Raw genomic sequence first — 17559 nt, forward strand, 5'->3', positions numbered from 1 at the left:
AATTAGATTTTTTTACTATTCAATTCTATCATAAAATCTTTTTCTCAATCATTAAAATCATTTTGTCAGTTCTATCATGAGTTTTTTCTTTGCTCATCATTTCTAAAATAAGTAAACACAAATGATCGCAAAATATATGATTGCTACAGTATATTGAAGATTTCAAATAGTCATGCTAATTATTCGGTGTTTGTAAACCATAGCTATCAAAATGATACTTTTCGTTTTGTTTTTTATACCAAATTTCTTAATTTGTTCAACTATTTTTAATAATCTAAATTAAAAGTACCGCAGTGATTTTTTCTGTTTCTAAAAATTTTTATTTTGAAATCTTTAGGTGCTTTAATAAGATCAATCTTAGGGAGAGGTTTGTTATCTAGTAAAACTTAACCCCCTTTTATTTTCAATTCATTTTAACTTTATAACTTTTTAGTCTAGAACATGCAGAAGGAAAACTAAATAATAATCATAGAATAAATCGTTAAACAAGCTTCAAAACCTGGAGGTGTTGCCTAGAAATACTAGTGATTTAATTTTTGGTAACCTGGGTGTGGTGGGATAACACTATAACTTATTCTACTCATTAATCAAGGATGGCTTGTTTAGTTGTTTTTGAAAATTATCGCATTGTAAAGAAAGCAAAGATAAGCAACTAAAGGAGACAATATCTTGATTAAAGGAGACAATATCTTGATTAAAGGAGACAATATCTTAATTTTTTGATAATAACGAAGCAATAATACAAAGTATATCTGCTTCTTCATTCATTTAGGCAACAGAAAAAGAAAATGAGCAATTTTGTGATATTGAATGTAGTTTTTTTGAGTCAGGAACAGATGTTCCAGATCCTAGAGATCCTAGAGAACTACCATCGGAAAATAAAAATTATGTCATTTTTGCCGATGTGTTGATAGAGAAACTAATAAAATGCAAGGCTCATAATACTTGTGGAAACATATAAATGTTGCATTGACTTTGTACAAAATTACTCCAAACTTCCGCGACAATCGATACGTGAGAATGCAAACTTTATTTATCTATTTCCACAAGTCGCCAAAAAGTATAAACCATATCTATAATAATCATGTCAACCAAGAATAGTTCAACTTAAAAGTTTATAATTAAGTCATCAAACAGCGATCCGCATTTGTAGATCTTAATTTTAAGTTTTTCAATTTTTCTCGTCCTAAACGATTTCTAAGTTTGCTCTAAGTAATGTCGAAGGAGTTTTTTAATGGATCGAGAACCAGTTGCACAAGGGTAAAACTGCCATAAAGATTTGGCAAAATTGAAGACTAAGCTTCCTTTATTTCTGCAATGTTGCGCTTTTTACACGATCATTGAATAAAAAGTAAAAAAATATTTAGCATCTTTTTAATGGATTGTATCCAGTTATAAACTTGGGATAGACTTCATTCAATCTCAGCTTATTCTTCATAATTTCTATCAAATGTTCTTCTTCATTAAATATTAATTCTTCTTAATTAAATATTAAATTATTACGTAATATATATATATATATATATATATATATATATATATATATATATATATATATATATATATGTATGTATGTATGTATGTATGTATGTATGTATGTATGTATGTATGTATGTATGTATGTATGTATGTATGTATGTATGTATGTATGTATGTATGTATGTATGTATGTATGTATGTATGTATGTATCCATGTATATATATATTATTACGTAAGAAAGGGCATAAGAGTAGTAAACTTGAGGGTAAAATTTACCAATAAGAAACTTATTTATTCAAACTTGATCTCAAACAGTATCTTGATTTTTTTACAACATTTTAGCAGGTTATCTTCATACTTTAGAATTGGATTGTTTTCATAAACCTCTTTAAAATATCATCTTTGTACAGTCAACTTTTCCTCAAGTATGAGGTTTTGCCAAAACTCACCTACTTCAGACCATGTTGTATAATTTGCCTGCAATTATATCAAGCGCAATAATTTAGTTTATCATCATGTAAATCAAAGTCAATGATGTCATAAGTGCAGATATATGTAGTTTTAATATACTTATTATCATTAAATTTACTACATCCAGCTACAAACTAAATCAGTTATATCCCCAATCGAATCTAGCACCAGCAATTTTCAGTTGTGCTTGTAAATTTATTGCTTTTTCTGAGTTGACAATAGTGAACGACCGAAACTGAAACTTCAAACAAAGTCGAAACAGGCCGACACTTAAAAACCGAATTACAATTACGGTTTTACTGAACCGAAATTTTGGTATCTATTGTTTCGGCTGAAGTTTTGATTTTAGTCGTTCACTAATTGACATATTGTCAGTTCGAAAAGACATCTTTTTCAATTGAATTTTGAAAATGAAAAGAACAAACGAATGTTATCAACTTTAGTGGTTTCAGCCCGCACAAGTTCTCTCATTTTAGACATTTTTATTGTCAGTGCATACTACAAATACCTTTAAACGAAAGTAAAACTATACTTATTTCCATTATTTATTTTTTCTTTAAAAGTTTTTTTTACAAATTGCATTATTGATTTCCGATGGCTTTAATGTTAGATGCTGATACTAACAAAATACGCACTTTAATTTTTAAGCTGAAGAGTTGCAGACTTACGAAGACTTACCAATTTAATTAAGTAATTCATCATGTATTTGTTTTCATCTTCTTGTTGAGACAGTAAGCGATCGCAATATGCAAATTTTTCTTCTAACTGTATTGCGAACTCATCTAGAAGTAAACTTTAACAGAGTTATTTTATAAATTCACATGACTTGAGGAATTTGTTTCTAAAATCTCGTTTTAAGAAGGAAGTTACACAGCACTTGTTTAACCAGTTTTTCTGGCTTACACCTTTTTGATGAAATCTCTCAAAACGAACAAATCCAATGCAAATACAACTTGCGCCTAATTGAAGTAATAACTGGCAACAAAAGCATTAAAAACAACATCTTATTATCATGACTTGATGCTTTTTTAACGCTTCTAACTTTTTTTCTTGACCAAAACTTTCAATTGGGTTTTTATTGCCAACAAAATTAACATTAAAAATTTACAATTGCATCATACTAAATATTTTTGTTACATGTGAAGTTTAAATTAAAAGCTCGATTTGAGTGAAACAGGTCTTTGTAGTTATTTCTGAAAGATAGAATTCCACTGAATGGCTTATGATGCATAATAATATAGCAGATTAGAGGATACCGGGATGATTTGTGATAAAAGCAAACTTTTGAACATTTGCTCTTCTCTTGCCACTGAACCCAATTGCCAAATTTTGACGATTGAGTTCAGCTTCCAAAGGATCTCAATAGAAAAAAGAGACCTCTGTGTTCATTTTTAGTGAATCCAGTGAATTCATTACATTTGATAACGTAATACACCCCGAACAATAAAGCCCTCAGTTTCACACAACATCTTATGCTTAGTCTTAAAGGCTAGAATACTTTAGTTACATGCTTGTAAAAGGGTACTCGGTACCGATTGGAAAAATGTTTTTCTGCTAAAAACTAAACATCCATTTTGGTAAAAGAGAAAATTTTTTTTGTAAAGTTTTTTACAGTTGTAAAAGGGTTGCTTTTCAATAAAATTCTGTGGTTTGGCATAAATATAGTAATCAAGCAATATCTTTAAAATTATGAGAGATTAGAATGACACAAGCCAACAATAAAATTGAACTTTAGTGTTTGTTCGATGTAATTATTAGAGATGATTTTGATATTACCTTAGTGCTTCGGTGAATCGCGTCTTAAATTTACAGGATACTTAAATACGCAAAATCCGTTTTGAAAAGGTGTTTTGAGTTAATTAGGTATAAGAATCCAGGTAAATGCCAACAATAATAAAAGTTTTATATTCATAAAACAATAATAAATTTGAGTTTTTTAAAGAAGATTTGAATGCTTCAAAATATAAGCCACCTAACGTTTTTAATACCACGTTTACTATCACACCGCCTTTATATATAAACACGCATGTAAAAATGATATGAATTTTAAAAGACAAAAATGTAAGCAAAAAACTGATCACTGTTGTTTTAAATTCGCCATCATCAATCCAACTATTGATGATGGCAGATGTCTTCTTCATTTTTAATCTTTTTGTTAATTTTCAATTTGAGTTTGTGTTGACAAGAAAAGATTTTTTCGTAAATGATTGACAAAATAAATTGACAAAAAAAGATTTGAGTTTTCGTGAATCAAAACGTTTTTGAAGAAAATTTTTGGCTGCAATTTTAAAGAAGTCCTTGAAAGGAAACAAAAATAAAGAAAGGTGAAAAAGTATGGCTGGAAAATTCTTTTTTTAAACTCAACTTACCCTCCGATATTTCTATCTGGGCACCTTCTTCGTTCACTATACCACAAGGAACACAAGAAGTAACCATTATTTTGATTGGCATTCCTTGCTTTTTATTAAATTTTCCTGCAACAGAACATTTCCTGTTTTCTTTGTCCCAACCAAGCTTCGTTGGTTCAATCTTATTATGGATTCCAAGCCAGCCTAAATCGATGTAACAGGAGCCATGTAATAATATCAAAGGCTAAAAATAATTAAAATACGCAACTCAAACAAAATACCTTTGAAATGCGAAGTAATAAAATCAAGAATATGGTATTCGCTATTCTGCAGATCAATACTTGAGCACACCACAGTAAACGAGTCATTCAAGATTGATATAAACATGTTCATAATTATCCAGTTCATTGAAATGTTGAAACCAAAAAAAAACATTGGACCAAGAAATGAATTGGCGTTCTTAAACTGATAAAAGCTAAACTTTCCTAACAACAAGCCAAAAACAGAGATGATTGCTCTAGAGAAATTTATGTAGCCATCTAGTGAAACACCTGCAAAAAAAAGAAAGATATACCAAGCTGTTATGCTTCATCTTAAACTGACTCTTTTTATTCTCGTTTACTTTGTTTAACCCTTTATACTTGTTTAAGCTTTGATACTTTGATTTATTTTATGAAAAAAAACAAAAATCTTACTAACCAAATATGATATTTGAACAAACTATTATTGGACATAGGATAAGAGCAAATGATATTCCTAACATAGAGAGAGGATACCACGATATTTTAAGAGTAGATGATAGCATTGAAACTCGTTGATTGAAGCGAAGTAGTTTAATAAACTTAATGGTCACAAAGAAAACGACCAGGGAAATAATGTTGACGTAAATTGTATTCCAATAAGATGCGAATTGTAAATTAATAAATCGCTGTGGTTGCTTCTCTGGTAATCTTCTTAATAAATCTTTAGCAAATTGACCTAAAAAAAAACAGGCGTCTGTAAATTTGCATTGTTACAGATCCATAATCATCATTAATACTAAAAATGATATTCATTTTGGGTTAAAAAGGCGTCCAGAAAGGGTGAGTGGTGTTTCAATTTTAAATTACTTTCAACTTTAAATTACACATGGGCAGAACAGTCTGTCGGTGTGTGTGCGTGGGGGAAGGGGGATTAGTAAGGATGTGGGTGGTGAAATATTAAACAGATCGTTCCGAGAAACTTTAGTAGCGATGGAGTCACTCACCGGTCAACAGCATGTGTTTAGTGTCTGAGTATATTACCAAAACCAATTATCAATTAGTTATTGCACAGCGTTTTTTTTTTTTTTTTGTACTCATTATAAGATTCGAACCCCGTCTCACCAGAATATCATCTGAAAATGGATTAAAATGTTTGAATCAACTACGTTTACCATTAAAGTTCGAAGCGCTAATTTGAAGAGTGCCGGCAGACTCAAAAAACTAATTGAACGTGTTCAAAATTTAGTGAGTAAAAAACCAGCATTGTTTGTTCGTAAGAAAAGTCAAATATTAAAACTAAAAAAGTCAACTCTGCATGTGATTTTAAAGTACGACTTATATCTTAAAGTATGTAAAATTTAAAAAGTCTGGATTGTAAGACTGACTACGTTATCAGATTGAATTTCACTACGTTTAAGCTTCAGCAGGTTGATAATTTTGACATTTATTTATTTCAGAGGCAGTAACGGCTACTTCAAAGTTTTCAGTTTGTTGCTTCGCCTGTGATGTCTACCAAAGTATTATCTACCCCTTTCTTTAAAGATTGTTGAGGTTGAGCTTTCACTGTAGATACAAAGCAATACTGCAAAATAGTTTCAAGCTTTTTAGCTCTATCTTTGCAACACCTTCTTTTTGGCTTCTTTATATGAACATGGTTTCAAAATAATTTCACCACTTGTTATACATCAATTGATTTAACTGAAGCTAAAAAGGAGTTATTCTCCATTAAGATTCGTTGATTTCGAGAAAAGTTGATGTTAACTGGCCACCACTCAATCCAGATCTGAGACCTCTGCGCTTTTTCTTATGGGGATTTCTTAAAAAGTGGGTGTACAAAAGTAGAAGAGGATAGTTAGACAAATAAACCAGAAAATTGTAGCAGAAATAGCTTCACTATCTCAGACTTTGTGGTAAGGTTTACTAAGAAATCTACGCTCAATATTTGTGCCAGTAACGTATTGAATATAATTTAGATAAAAATTTTAGTAATTTTTTAATAGCCGTACATTTAAAATAAAAAATAAATCTTTTTTTGAGTATAATTTATCTTATTACTTTTAAACTTGTATTACTTTTAAACTACACGCAACCTTTCTAAACAGCTTGCACAACAAAAACTAGTTGACACCAATTTGATATCAACTATCGCTTTATGAGGAAAGTTGTTATTCAATATTCATAAGTGCACAAAATAACTTTTATTACCTCTATAAAAGTAGAAAAAGACTTCTAGAATGGAACAAAAAATTAGTCCAATTTCAACAAGATTCCAGAATTCCTTGCAATATTCCCTACCACTTCTATAAATAACTCTGCATTCACGGACGGAGAAAAGGATCATCAATAAAATAAATAACACTTGTGATCCTATGTTAGCTACCTCATTTCCTGCTGTAGACGTATACAACCTCATTGTCTCAACGTTGAAATAAGGTATCATCCCACCTGAAGGAGGAAACTCAAACACAATAGTTACCATGTTAAAATGATTTGTAGCGGCATTAAACAGAGCAAACTCTACGATTACAGCTCGTGTTTGGCGATCAATCCACTTTTTTTGTTTTAACAGATCGATAATATTCTTGTTTTTCCATTTTGGGAAAATTTCAATTACGTACCCTCCTCCATAATAGGTTTCTAGCGTCGCAGGTAGTGGATAGCTATCAAGGTTTTCAGAGGTTTGGTACCGCCAAGGCATGGTGTAAGAATTCATTTGAGTACTGTACTTTTTAGGGTCAGACCAACTAAAATTGAAATCACGAGTCTCCTCCAGAGATGATTTGTAAGCAGATAAACAATCATAAGTAAATATTTTTTTAACATCTTCAGCTTTTTGGCAAGAATCTAATGGTGAAAAATAAAGTATTAGTTTTTTTAAGAATCTTCATTATTCATGATAAAGTATTTTTATTACTAATATTTTTAATGCAAAAAAAAAAAAAAAAAGAAAAAAAAAACTAAAAAAAACGAACGTGGTTGTACACGGATCTGCCGAATTCTTACTCCGTTAACAATTTTTGACACAAGATCACTTAAAAACAATCTTCCAGGAAAATCCATTATTCGATTGTTAGACCAAGGTTCTGGGAAGACTTGAGGAAGAAAGAACATTTCAAGCCAATTCCAGAAATCGCAAGCAGATTGAAGCTGCAGTTAAGAGAATATTTTAAAAAGTACAAATTTTCATGTTATATTAACGGATTAATTAAATGTAACAGATAAATAGATGGATGTAAAATAAATAATTTTAGGTGTTTAAAGGTAGATTTATACTCTACCATGAATATTGAAACTACCGTTTCTTTCATTTATATGATGCTGTGAATATTTTTTTATTATTATCGTTATTTTTCTTACATTTCTTTAACTCAACTATTTCAATTTTTTTGAAAATAGAATAAATCTACAAAGAAGTTTACTCACCATAACATGGATTGCCGGAAAATAATCAAAAATGCCGGAGCATTTTTAGAAAAATGGAAAATATCTCCGGATCAAATATCGAAGATACAACTGAATAAAGAAATTAGTTTTTATTCAAAAACTTACTTGGCTAAAATTTACATATTCGTTTATTACTTTGGTGGATTGAAATTTGAAAAGATCAATTACATCACGCGTTTGGTAATACACCGTACTTTCTTGCGATAGATAACCAATATAAAAGACCAAGATTGCAAAGATAACATACAACATCAACTCATTTGTAATTTCATACATTTTTTTTTGGTTTAGGGATACTTCTTTCATTTTACTCAAGATAAAAGCATCGAGCGGTTTTACATCAATGTCTTCCATATCAAAGGTCTTCACGTCATGTTTCTGTTTGTTAAGCCATTTTTCATCAAACGCCAGCTCCTTACCTTTGAAAAGAAAATTTAAAATCTTTATTGGAAAAAATTAATTGTATCTTGAGAATTCTTTCCTTAACAAAAGACAACCCCAAGTCTAACATTTTTCTAAATTTGAGAACAGAAATGAAAATCAAAGCGAATTTGATCAGACTATGTTAAATATAGATATTAAGTATTGTAATAAAAATACAAGTTTTTAGTTAAAAAAAAAAACTTTATTTTAAAACGAATAAAATTTAAAACTGATAACACACTACCGACGAAAAGTTTTCAAATTTTTACTTAACCCTTTACTACTCGCGCCAAATCTTATACCTTAACTACTCGCGCGTTGTAATTTATACACCATTGTTAAAATTGTACTTTTATGAGACGATTATTTAAAATATTGAATTTAAAAATTATTTTAATTTCGTAACTCTATTTTAAAGTTTACAAAAAAGTATACATTTTTTACATATTATTTAAATATTACAGATTTTATTCATAATCGCCATCACTATCTATTACAGGATGTGCACACGATCGCCATCACTATCTATTGCAGGATGTGCACACGATCGCCATCACTATCTATTACAGGATGTGCACACGATCGCCATCACTATCTATTGCAGGATGTGCACACAATTGCCATCAATATCTCTTGCAGGATGTGCACACGATCGCCATCACCATCTATTGCAGGATGTCCACACGATCGCCATCACCATCTATTGCAGGATGTGCACACGATTGCCATCACTATCTATTGCAGGATGTGCATACGCATCGCATTTTACTTCAATTAACCAATGTCCTCAACATAGAAATTCCTTACAAGAAGAACATCTAATTGCAGTTACCCTGTTATTTTATCTCCTACAAAGATGACACTCTCTTCGCAATTTTGTAGGAGGCTTAACTGTGACCTCATCATCTTGCGGTGGTTTATATTTGTTTAAAAAATATTGAATGTCAGCAGGATGATTCTTCAACTTAAGACACACTAAGACAAAATCGGAGCAACACCATATTAGTAGTATATTAAACAAAAGATAGATGGTACTAACTCCGTTTAAGTTTGCGTGCGATCGTATAAATACAAAGATATATAAGTTTGATGTACAAAATACACCAGCGCGAGTAATTAAGGGTTAAAACAAAAATATGATTAAAAAATTGCAATGTTTTGGATGTAGTATCTTCATAAATCTTTGTAGATTAAAATAAAACCGTTAAAAACCATAAGGAACACTTTGAACGAAAGCAAATTTTAGAATTAACGGAATGGCCTACCCCAGTCCTAACGTTATAACTATCATAAAATTACTTTATAACGTAAAATAAACCAAAAATCTGTAACATTACGTAATCAAAAAGCAATGTGGATCTTCAGATGAGTCAAAGATTTTTTTTAATATAAATTTACTTATATTGTGGAAAATGTCAACATTAAGCAATAAAATTTTTTTAAAGTATTAACTGATAATATTATAACTCTAATTTATGAAAGCAATCCAAACATTAATAGAACGCCAATAGTCTGTTACTGAATGTAATCTGTAACCTAAAGTAAATTATTACTATTTTATTCATTGTTGAAAAATAATTGAAAATAAATTAATAGTCTTACAGTGCATATCAATTAAATATTTCTCTTCGACTGATTTTTTGACGAGCGCTACAAACAACGCCGTAAGAAGAATTTTTACTGGTTGAAATACAAATGCATCAAGTACCTAAGAACACAAAAAAACCATCTAAAGAAACATGTGATGCGAAAATTGTGACGCAAATGAAGCAATATGTAAAATAATTAACACCATCTCAAGTAAATGAAATATATCGCTGGCTCCGCGCAAAATCGGACTATCTGCAATCTCAGCGATTATATCATGGTAACTTGATATATAACTGAAGATACATATCGATTTTGCGCGGAGCCATCGATATTTTTATCCTGACACAGAAGCAACAAGGAAGACGTAATTGGTTTCAGAAAGAATTAAAAAAACTGTTAAAAAGTTTTTAATATCAATAAGATTATTAGAAGTTGATGGAGAAATATTGGAAATTAGTTAAGAGGTTACATTTAGGCGTAATTTTTTCGCAATGTTTGACGCGTGAATGGTTTAAATCATTTACGAGCAATAGTTTAGATATATTTTTTTTTTTTAAAAGAAAAAAATTTATATAGAAAAATAAATTTGGCTTTTGCAATGAAATTTAAAACAAAGATTAATTCTCTATATCTCATTCAATGGCGATGCAAAAAAACTCAAGAAGGTAACCCTCAACTTACAACTGATACAGAGATGCTTGCTAACCAATCTAAAGACGTTTTGTTCCCAAACTTCATTCCATACGATAAAACAACATACCCGCCACCCAAAATCATTGAAATACAGATGAACCATGTAATATATAAAAAACCGTGTGGAAGGTAGAAAAAATCACTCTTCGTGTGCTGCTTTTGTGGTGTGCTTCTGTTATTTATTTTTACATGACCACTTACATCTTTTATTTTTGAAACTAAACAAATACGAAACAAGTTAAGACAAAATTTCATATATAGTGTCATCAAAGAGAGATAAAACAGAGTCGGTTGTAGCTTTGTAATAGCATTCCTAAAATAACATTTTTATCGTCCTAATCAAATTTTTCCCTCCGCTATGTTTTTAACGTTTTTTTGAACAAAGAAATGTATTTCATTTTCTAGAAGCCAGCACGTTTCTTTATAATCAAAGAAACTTTTTTTAAAAATAAGAAAACGCTAGACTTACGTTTTCTCTTTCGAGACCCATGCAAAACTAAAAGTTGAAACTTGCTCTTCCCGAATAGTTCTCCAAATTTCAACTTTCTCGCGGGTTTTATAACTCGAAAGAGACCAGCGAGGATCAAATTAACTGGAAAAGTAATGCAAGCACTAACGAAACCCACATATAGCTAAAAGAAAAAGAAAACAAATTTAAATGGATCAACACGTTAGGACACTGGGACGAGATGAGTTAACTAATCCTGCAACTGCATATAGAAATAAATATGCTGCTTTTTACCTGCTGCCATGTGAAAGTGTATCCAGCAACTTTATTTTCAGTTGCCGGAGTGGCTGGTGGCATACTTTTGTAATACATACAACTCGCTGTCATTCCCATCATCAGTAAACATATAGCGACAGAATATCTCTGACATCGAGTAAAATAACTTCTAGGGGGGCGAGCATAAATTGAAAACCATATGTGACTATCAGATAAATCATGTTTCGTCTTTTGTGAAAAGATATAACTAAACTCGGTTATGTCGTCTGATCCAGACGCCGGTATGCAGCAATCAACTGAACAATCACCTTTGTCTGCGGCAATCCAACGATTTGCAATGAAGTAAAAACATTTATCAGTTTGGAGATCAGTAACAACAATATTCCTAAACAAGGATGTTTTTACATGAAAAAAAATACCTAAAAAAAATTCTTCTTTTTCGAATATGAGTTATAATTGAATAAATCCAATTAAATCTTTAACGAATCTGACAAATGAATATTATTGTAATTTAAATTATTACTTAACCTTAAATACCATCCTCCGCCTTTATTGTCATGCCAAATACGAATGTAATTTAAGTCACCCAGGCAACTGTTTGTTGTCATTATAAAGAAATCAGTGCTTGACCTCTGGAAACATTTTCTTTCTCCGTCTTTTAAGCGTCGCACTCCCGACTCGCATAATTCACCTAAAAAAAAAACAAATTGTATTATACACCTTGATTTTACAAATAGATAAACAAAATGATTAATATAAACAATAACAATGTATATTAGTAACAATTATGTATATAAGTAATAAGTATATAAGTAATAATAATGTATATAGAAATTATGATTATGTATATTAGTAATAAAGCAGCTTTACTATAATGATAACTTAAAAGTTAAAAACATTACTCATAAGACTAAGGTAGGCTAGTAAATATTTCATAATGAAAGATTTATTAGTAACAATTACTTAACTAAATTATCAATTTAGAAAAAAGGTAGACATGACATCAAATTATGAAATTATCTTTTAAAAATTACTACAAAAGAGGTTCGACTTTTTTAAAGCTGCACAAGATTATAATAAAACTGATATAATATTAAAAAAAGAAAAATGAAAATTTTTGAACATTGTATAAGAATTTTTCTAAAAGCAACTTAGTGAGAGTTAAAAAAACTAATCAGAATTTCAATAATCGAAACATAGAAGATATAATCGAAACATAGAAGATATAATCGAAACATAGAAGATATAATCGAAACATAGAAGATATAATCGAAACATAGAAGATGAGCAAATCAACATTAAAAAGTAAAAGAACTCAAAAGATGCTCACCTGTTAAGTTAAAGAAAATATTTGACATTGTTCCAGCACTCCTTCGAGTTCCGGTATTAACAGTGACTTCATACAAATACTGATCTTCTGGGCGGTTATCCAAGAGTGCACACACACCAAACTATAACAAGCTGAAAACATTACTAAGCAGACAACTAAATCTTAAAAGTTGATATCTTTGTAAATTGAAGATGTATTAAAAAATAACATTTATGCATTTTAGACTTGCCTTTGTAGAATCACTGATATCAAACCGTCTCATGATAAATAAACCAAGTACCCACACCAAGAGAATAGAAACAACAACAATTAGGAGAACATAACCCTCTTTTAATAACTCCCAAGAGGGTTTAGGAAGAACATTGGGTGCCACATAGAATCCTCCAAATGCAGTCAAATGAGAGCATTTACATTTAGTTACTACAAAATTTGTTGAGTTTAGATCAAGCTAAATTAAGTTAAAAGTAATGCACAAAAAACAAGAAAGAATCAAATTTAAACTGATTGGTCTCTAATTTAAGGCTTGAATATTGACAATATTTATAAAGGAATCCAATAACATAACCATTGTTTATGAAATGCTTCATTAATGGAACATTTTGCTCATAAAACGTTTCAACAACAATTCATTAAAAAACATGTTATAACAAATATTTTTTTTTTTTTGAAAATCCTTAAGAATGCGTAGTTATTAATCATTTATCTTTACAGTAAATTTCTTGTAAATAACTTTTTTTCTAAATATAAAAATAATTGGTGCAAAGAAGCATAGTCCAGTTATGCTAGAATGCTTTTTTATATTGTTTTACAATACAAAAAAAATGCTTTGAGTAAGAATACTTGCATCTTGCATCATTTAAAATTTTGAAAAGCTGAAGTTTAAATGAGCAGCAGAAACATTAATATATTCTTCAATTAAAAACTCTTCAACTTTTAATAAACTAAAACATCATTAAGAAATCAGTGATACCTCACATCCATCTGACATCCAACTACTTTTAAACTCATTCCAATAGTTACATTCAACACAGTATGATTTCATCTCATAGTCAAAGGTTCCACTATGTTCTTCCTCATCAAATGTATAGAGACTTGATTGAACTTGTAGAGGAGGCATTGGTCCATCATAGAGAAATGATAAATAAAGAACTTTTTCCTTGCTGAAGCCATATGTTGAGTTAACAAAGTCCCATAATAGTATTGAACCATCGGTCAAAAGTTGAGTTTTCTGATTTCTGTGCAAAGTCAAAGTTAAAGGAGGTTTTTGAGAAAATAAAACACTTGTTGTGCTATTGTAACCATTTTCATTCCCATCAAATATGGGAGGAACATTGCTTTTTTTAACCAAAGTTCGGTCTTTGTTTGAAATTTGTAGTTCAATATCATAGTCATTCTTAGTTGAGACTTTTCCATATTGAATTAAAACTTTAAGGGTGGTTTCATTGTTCGGATCATTCAATGGTGTAAACCTTAACAACATCTTGCAGTTTTTTGATGGTAGTTCAAGGGATTTGACTTTCAATTCAAAAGGAGCTCGTAATGATATATTCTGCCCTAAAACTTTTTCAGGTATATTTCTAATTGAAACGTGAATGGGTTTTGAAATATTTTTTAACTCAATGGATGTTCCGTTTGTGTTTGACAAAGAGAGAATTTGAGATTCAGATAAGATATTATCAGTTCGCTGTAAATCCCATGTATATGGTTGGTCCTTCATTCTTAAGTTCTAAATTAAGTATAAACAATTTTAAAAATTTCTTTCAAGGTTCTTTTACTTTTATTTTTCTTTTTATGTTAATTATTTTAATCAATTTTTAACTTTAAATTGTTTTAATCATATTCAAAACTGCTAACCTGAAACTAAACCGAGAACCAAAGAAAGGACATCAAAAAATTCTGTTTTTTTTTAAAAAAAAGATGAGTTTCTATTTTAGATTAAAAAATAAGTCTATTAAAAGGTTGCTGTAAATCAAAAACCGTTCCAATTACATATAATGTTTGTATATCATACATGGTATAGTTTATGCCGTATTTTTTAAGATACATTATTTAAAAAAAGGAATTTATAGACTAATTTAAAAAAGATTTTAGTATCTTCTCTAAAGAAACATTTTATCAAACGTTCACAAATTATTTATTTTTTTCTATTTTTATTTTCTTAAACAAACAGGAAGAAAAAAAAAACGATTTTTGGCATCTTTGGTCATTTTTATTTACATATATTTAAATAATGTCCTCCATTTTCTTTTAACTGGATGTTTAATATATAAATATGAATATGTAATTCGTCAATTTTGATGTAAAGATTGAATTACTGTTAGTATATAGATTAATCATGACTTAAAATAATATATGATTTTCAATTTGTAATAAACAAAAATTTTTTATGAATTAATGCTTCATTTAATGTTCAGCTTAATGCCCTATTGAGTTTGGTGTCCTGAGGAGCTTCATGAATAACAACTTCAATTTCCAGTAAGGAAACTGAAGCTGTCCAGCTTAGCCAGGTTAAATCAACTGTATAGTCGGCTAAGTCGGAGCATGTTTTAAATTTTTATGCAATAATGCAAGAAACTAGTTAATTGTTTACTTTTTTTTATCTTTTTAAAATGTAACTATACAGTAATAAACTTATACAGTAATCAAGTTATATATATTATAAATTATAATAAAATATTATAAATTATATAATATTATAATAAACTTATACAGTAATAAACTTATACAGTAAGAAACTTATCTTATACAGTAATCACTTACATTCAACAAGATTATTTCATTTTGAGATGACTCGTTAAAGAAGTTAGTTAGATTTGGAAATACAAATCCATATTCCTCACCACCACCATTTGGGGATGAACCAATAAACAAACCTCTTAAATTACTCCCATATTCTTTTTTAATAGTAAAAGAAAAAGAAGGTGTGTCACCAAAAGAAGCTTTTTCACTGGGAACTTTGTAACTCTGCATAGCATGCAAATAGTTGTCCACAGATCTCTTAAGTTTTGCCACCAAATCAGCACTTTTTCTAGCCTAAAAGATAACCAAGTGAGAATTTTTTTTTTCTTATTTTTCATTTCTCCTAAAAACGTTTATTCTTATATTTCTAAGTAAATATCAAAATTACCTTAAATGAATTATCACAAAAATAAGTAAAATAATTTAAGAAAAGATGAGAATAAAGCATTAACTCAACAAAGCATTCACAGAGAATAAAGAAGAGTATTTGGTCACCTGGTTTTCTCTATTTTTATTTCTAAATTTTGATGTGATTTCTTCAATTGGATTAGATGCAGAATCTAAAAGCGCCAGTATTGCTTAAGTTACTGTAATAAAACACAAGTTGACAATATTTCACAAGCTCAAATGTTTTACAAAGCAGCTGCAGTTTTTTTTATAACTAATGTACTTATAGCTTCTTTACAAAACTCTGGTAAAGGGTTACTTACCATTTGACACAGAGAATCTTACCAACCGAGAGTCAGCATTAAATAAGTTTGATACAGATATAATAAAAGATTGAGTGTTTATCTCAAATGCATTAGGACCAAGAGAATTTAAATTTTTGTTAGTCAGCAATCTAGTCATGTTAACAATGATATCACCTGCACTTTCCTAAAAATTAGAACAAAACATTGCCTAAATTAGCAGTTATAAATAACAAAATTACTGGTAACTTCGATGATTCCCACCCATAATTTTAAAAATGCTAACCAAAATACCTGCTACCAAAATACCTTCCACTGCATGGTTGTCAATTTATTGCCTTGAATGTGAAAACTTGTTTTAAAAAATGTCAGATTTTATGCAATCTTGAAAAATATTTTTGTTTAGCATTGAAGATTGTTTTTACCTGATCTTGGAAAAGAAGTTGACCAAAGTTTTGAGAAGTTATTGCTAATGCATCACCAACAACTTTAAAATCGTTCATATCATTTAAAGGGGCCTTCAAAAGTAGTGCAATTATATCAGTGAAAACCTTAAATAAAAATCTCTCATTAATAAATAAATAAAAAACTGCAACAAAAAAAATTTTGAAATATTATGTCTTACAGTTTGTAGTTGAACAAGTTTATTTTCAACTATCTGACTTATCTCTTCATTTAATAACTCAATTCCAGTGGCATTATCATCAACTTTGTCGAACATATTCTCTAATATCTTTAAATCTTGATTGACACCAGCACTTATTGATTGAAGGACATTTGACAGGCTTGTGAGTCATTCATATTAATATCTGTGATTATGTCTTTAATACTTATTTGATTAAACGGAAGCACCTTAACAACAACAAAAAAATTAAATTTTGTAATAAAGTTATATATAATACAATTAATTTTTAAGCAAAGAAAAGTTGAGCATGGACAAAATAGACGGAGGGAACATTCTTCATTCTTCTTTTAAGTATGTCTACACAAAAACCAGAACATTCTTGGAATGCATACTAGAAGATCTAATTTTTTTTTTGGAATAAACTTTAGTTTGATTGAAGACAAAAGAATTTCTTGAAAAAAAGAACTTTTAAGGCTATTTAAGAAAATTAATTTTTGAAATTAAAAGAAATTCTGAGTTGTTTTGAAATTTAACATAGTTTTGATGTTATTGAATAATTAAAATTCAACACTTGTCACCTTATTTTATACAAAGTTCAATAAAGTTATAATTTATGCAAGTTTATACAAAGCTACTACCTGAAGATATTGAACTTAAATTGCACACATAAAAAATGAAGAACAAAACTATTTGTTACACTGAAATCATACAAACCAATAAAAACATATTTTCGAATACATACTTAGAAAAGCCTTTTCTAT

General features: G+C 29.4%; 2 protein-coding genes across 4 annotated transcripts in view; both read right to left on the reverse strand.

Moving 5' to 3' along the window:
* Positions 1-2486: 2486 nt before the first annotated feature.
* LOC149890570 (polycystin-2-like protein 1) lies at positions 2487-16928 on the reverse strand. 3 transcript variants are annotated; one of them, XR_016451014.1, is made up of 20 exons: positions 16799-16928; positions 16599-16724; positions 16195-16360; positions 15980-16044; positions 15506-15778; positions 13716-14471; positions 12975-13193; positions 12746-12866; positions 11944-12106; positions 11434-11800; positions 11161-11323; positions 10680-10909; positions 10011-10116; positions 8091-8404; positions 7514-7688; positions 6922-7385; positions 4999-5277; positions 4581-4850; positions 4321-4503; positions 2487-2733 (listed from the first exon to the last, which is right to left on the reverse strand). XR_016451014.1 is itself a non-coding variant. In XM_090082686.1 (20 exons), the coding sequence occupies exons 1-20, from the start codon at positions 16892-16894 to the stop codon at positions 2588-2590; spliced, it is 4857 nt and encodes a 1618-aa protein (XP_089938812.1). In that variant the 5' UTR covers positions 16895-16928; the 3' UTR covers positions 2487-2587. The 3 variants fall into 3 exon arrangements, 2 of the variants coding, with proteins under 2 accessions (XP_089938812.1, XP_089938813.1); XM_090082686.1 differs by having other exon boundaries at positions 6747-7385; XM_090082687.1 differs by lacking the exons at positions 13716-14471; positions 15506-15778; positions 15980-16044; ... (1 more) ...; positions 16599-16724; positions 16799-16928 and having other exon boundaries at positions 6747-7385; positions 11939-12106; positions 12975-13015.
* Positions 16890-17559, reverse strand: part of LOC149890571 (uncharacterized) — a 45324-nt gene continuing 44654 nt past the window's right edge. Inside the window, exon 7 of the mRNA XM_090082691.1 lies at positions 16890-17025. Within this exon, the coding sequence (XP_089938817.1) occupies positions 16933-17025 (93 nt within the window). The 3' untranslated portion in view covers positions 16890-16932. The remainder of the gene's footprint in view (positions 17026-17559) is intronic.

This window comes from Hydra viridissima, unplaced genomic scaffold, assembly GCF_058129835.1.
Source record: "Hydra viridissima isolate aposymbiotic clone 2 unplaced genomic scaffold, HvirCarnegie_v1 scaffold_3, whole genome shotgun sequence".
Lineage (NCBI taxonomy): Eukaryota > Metazoa > Cnidaria > Hydrozoa > Anthoathecata > Hydridae > Hydra > Hydra viridissima.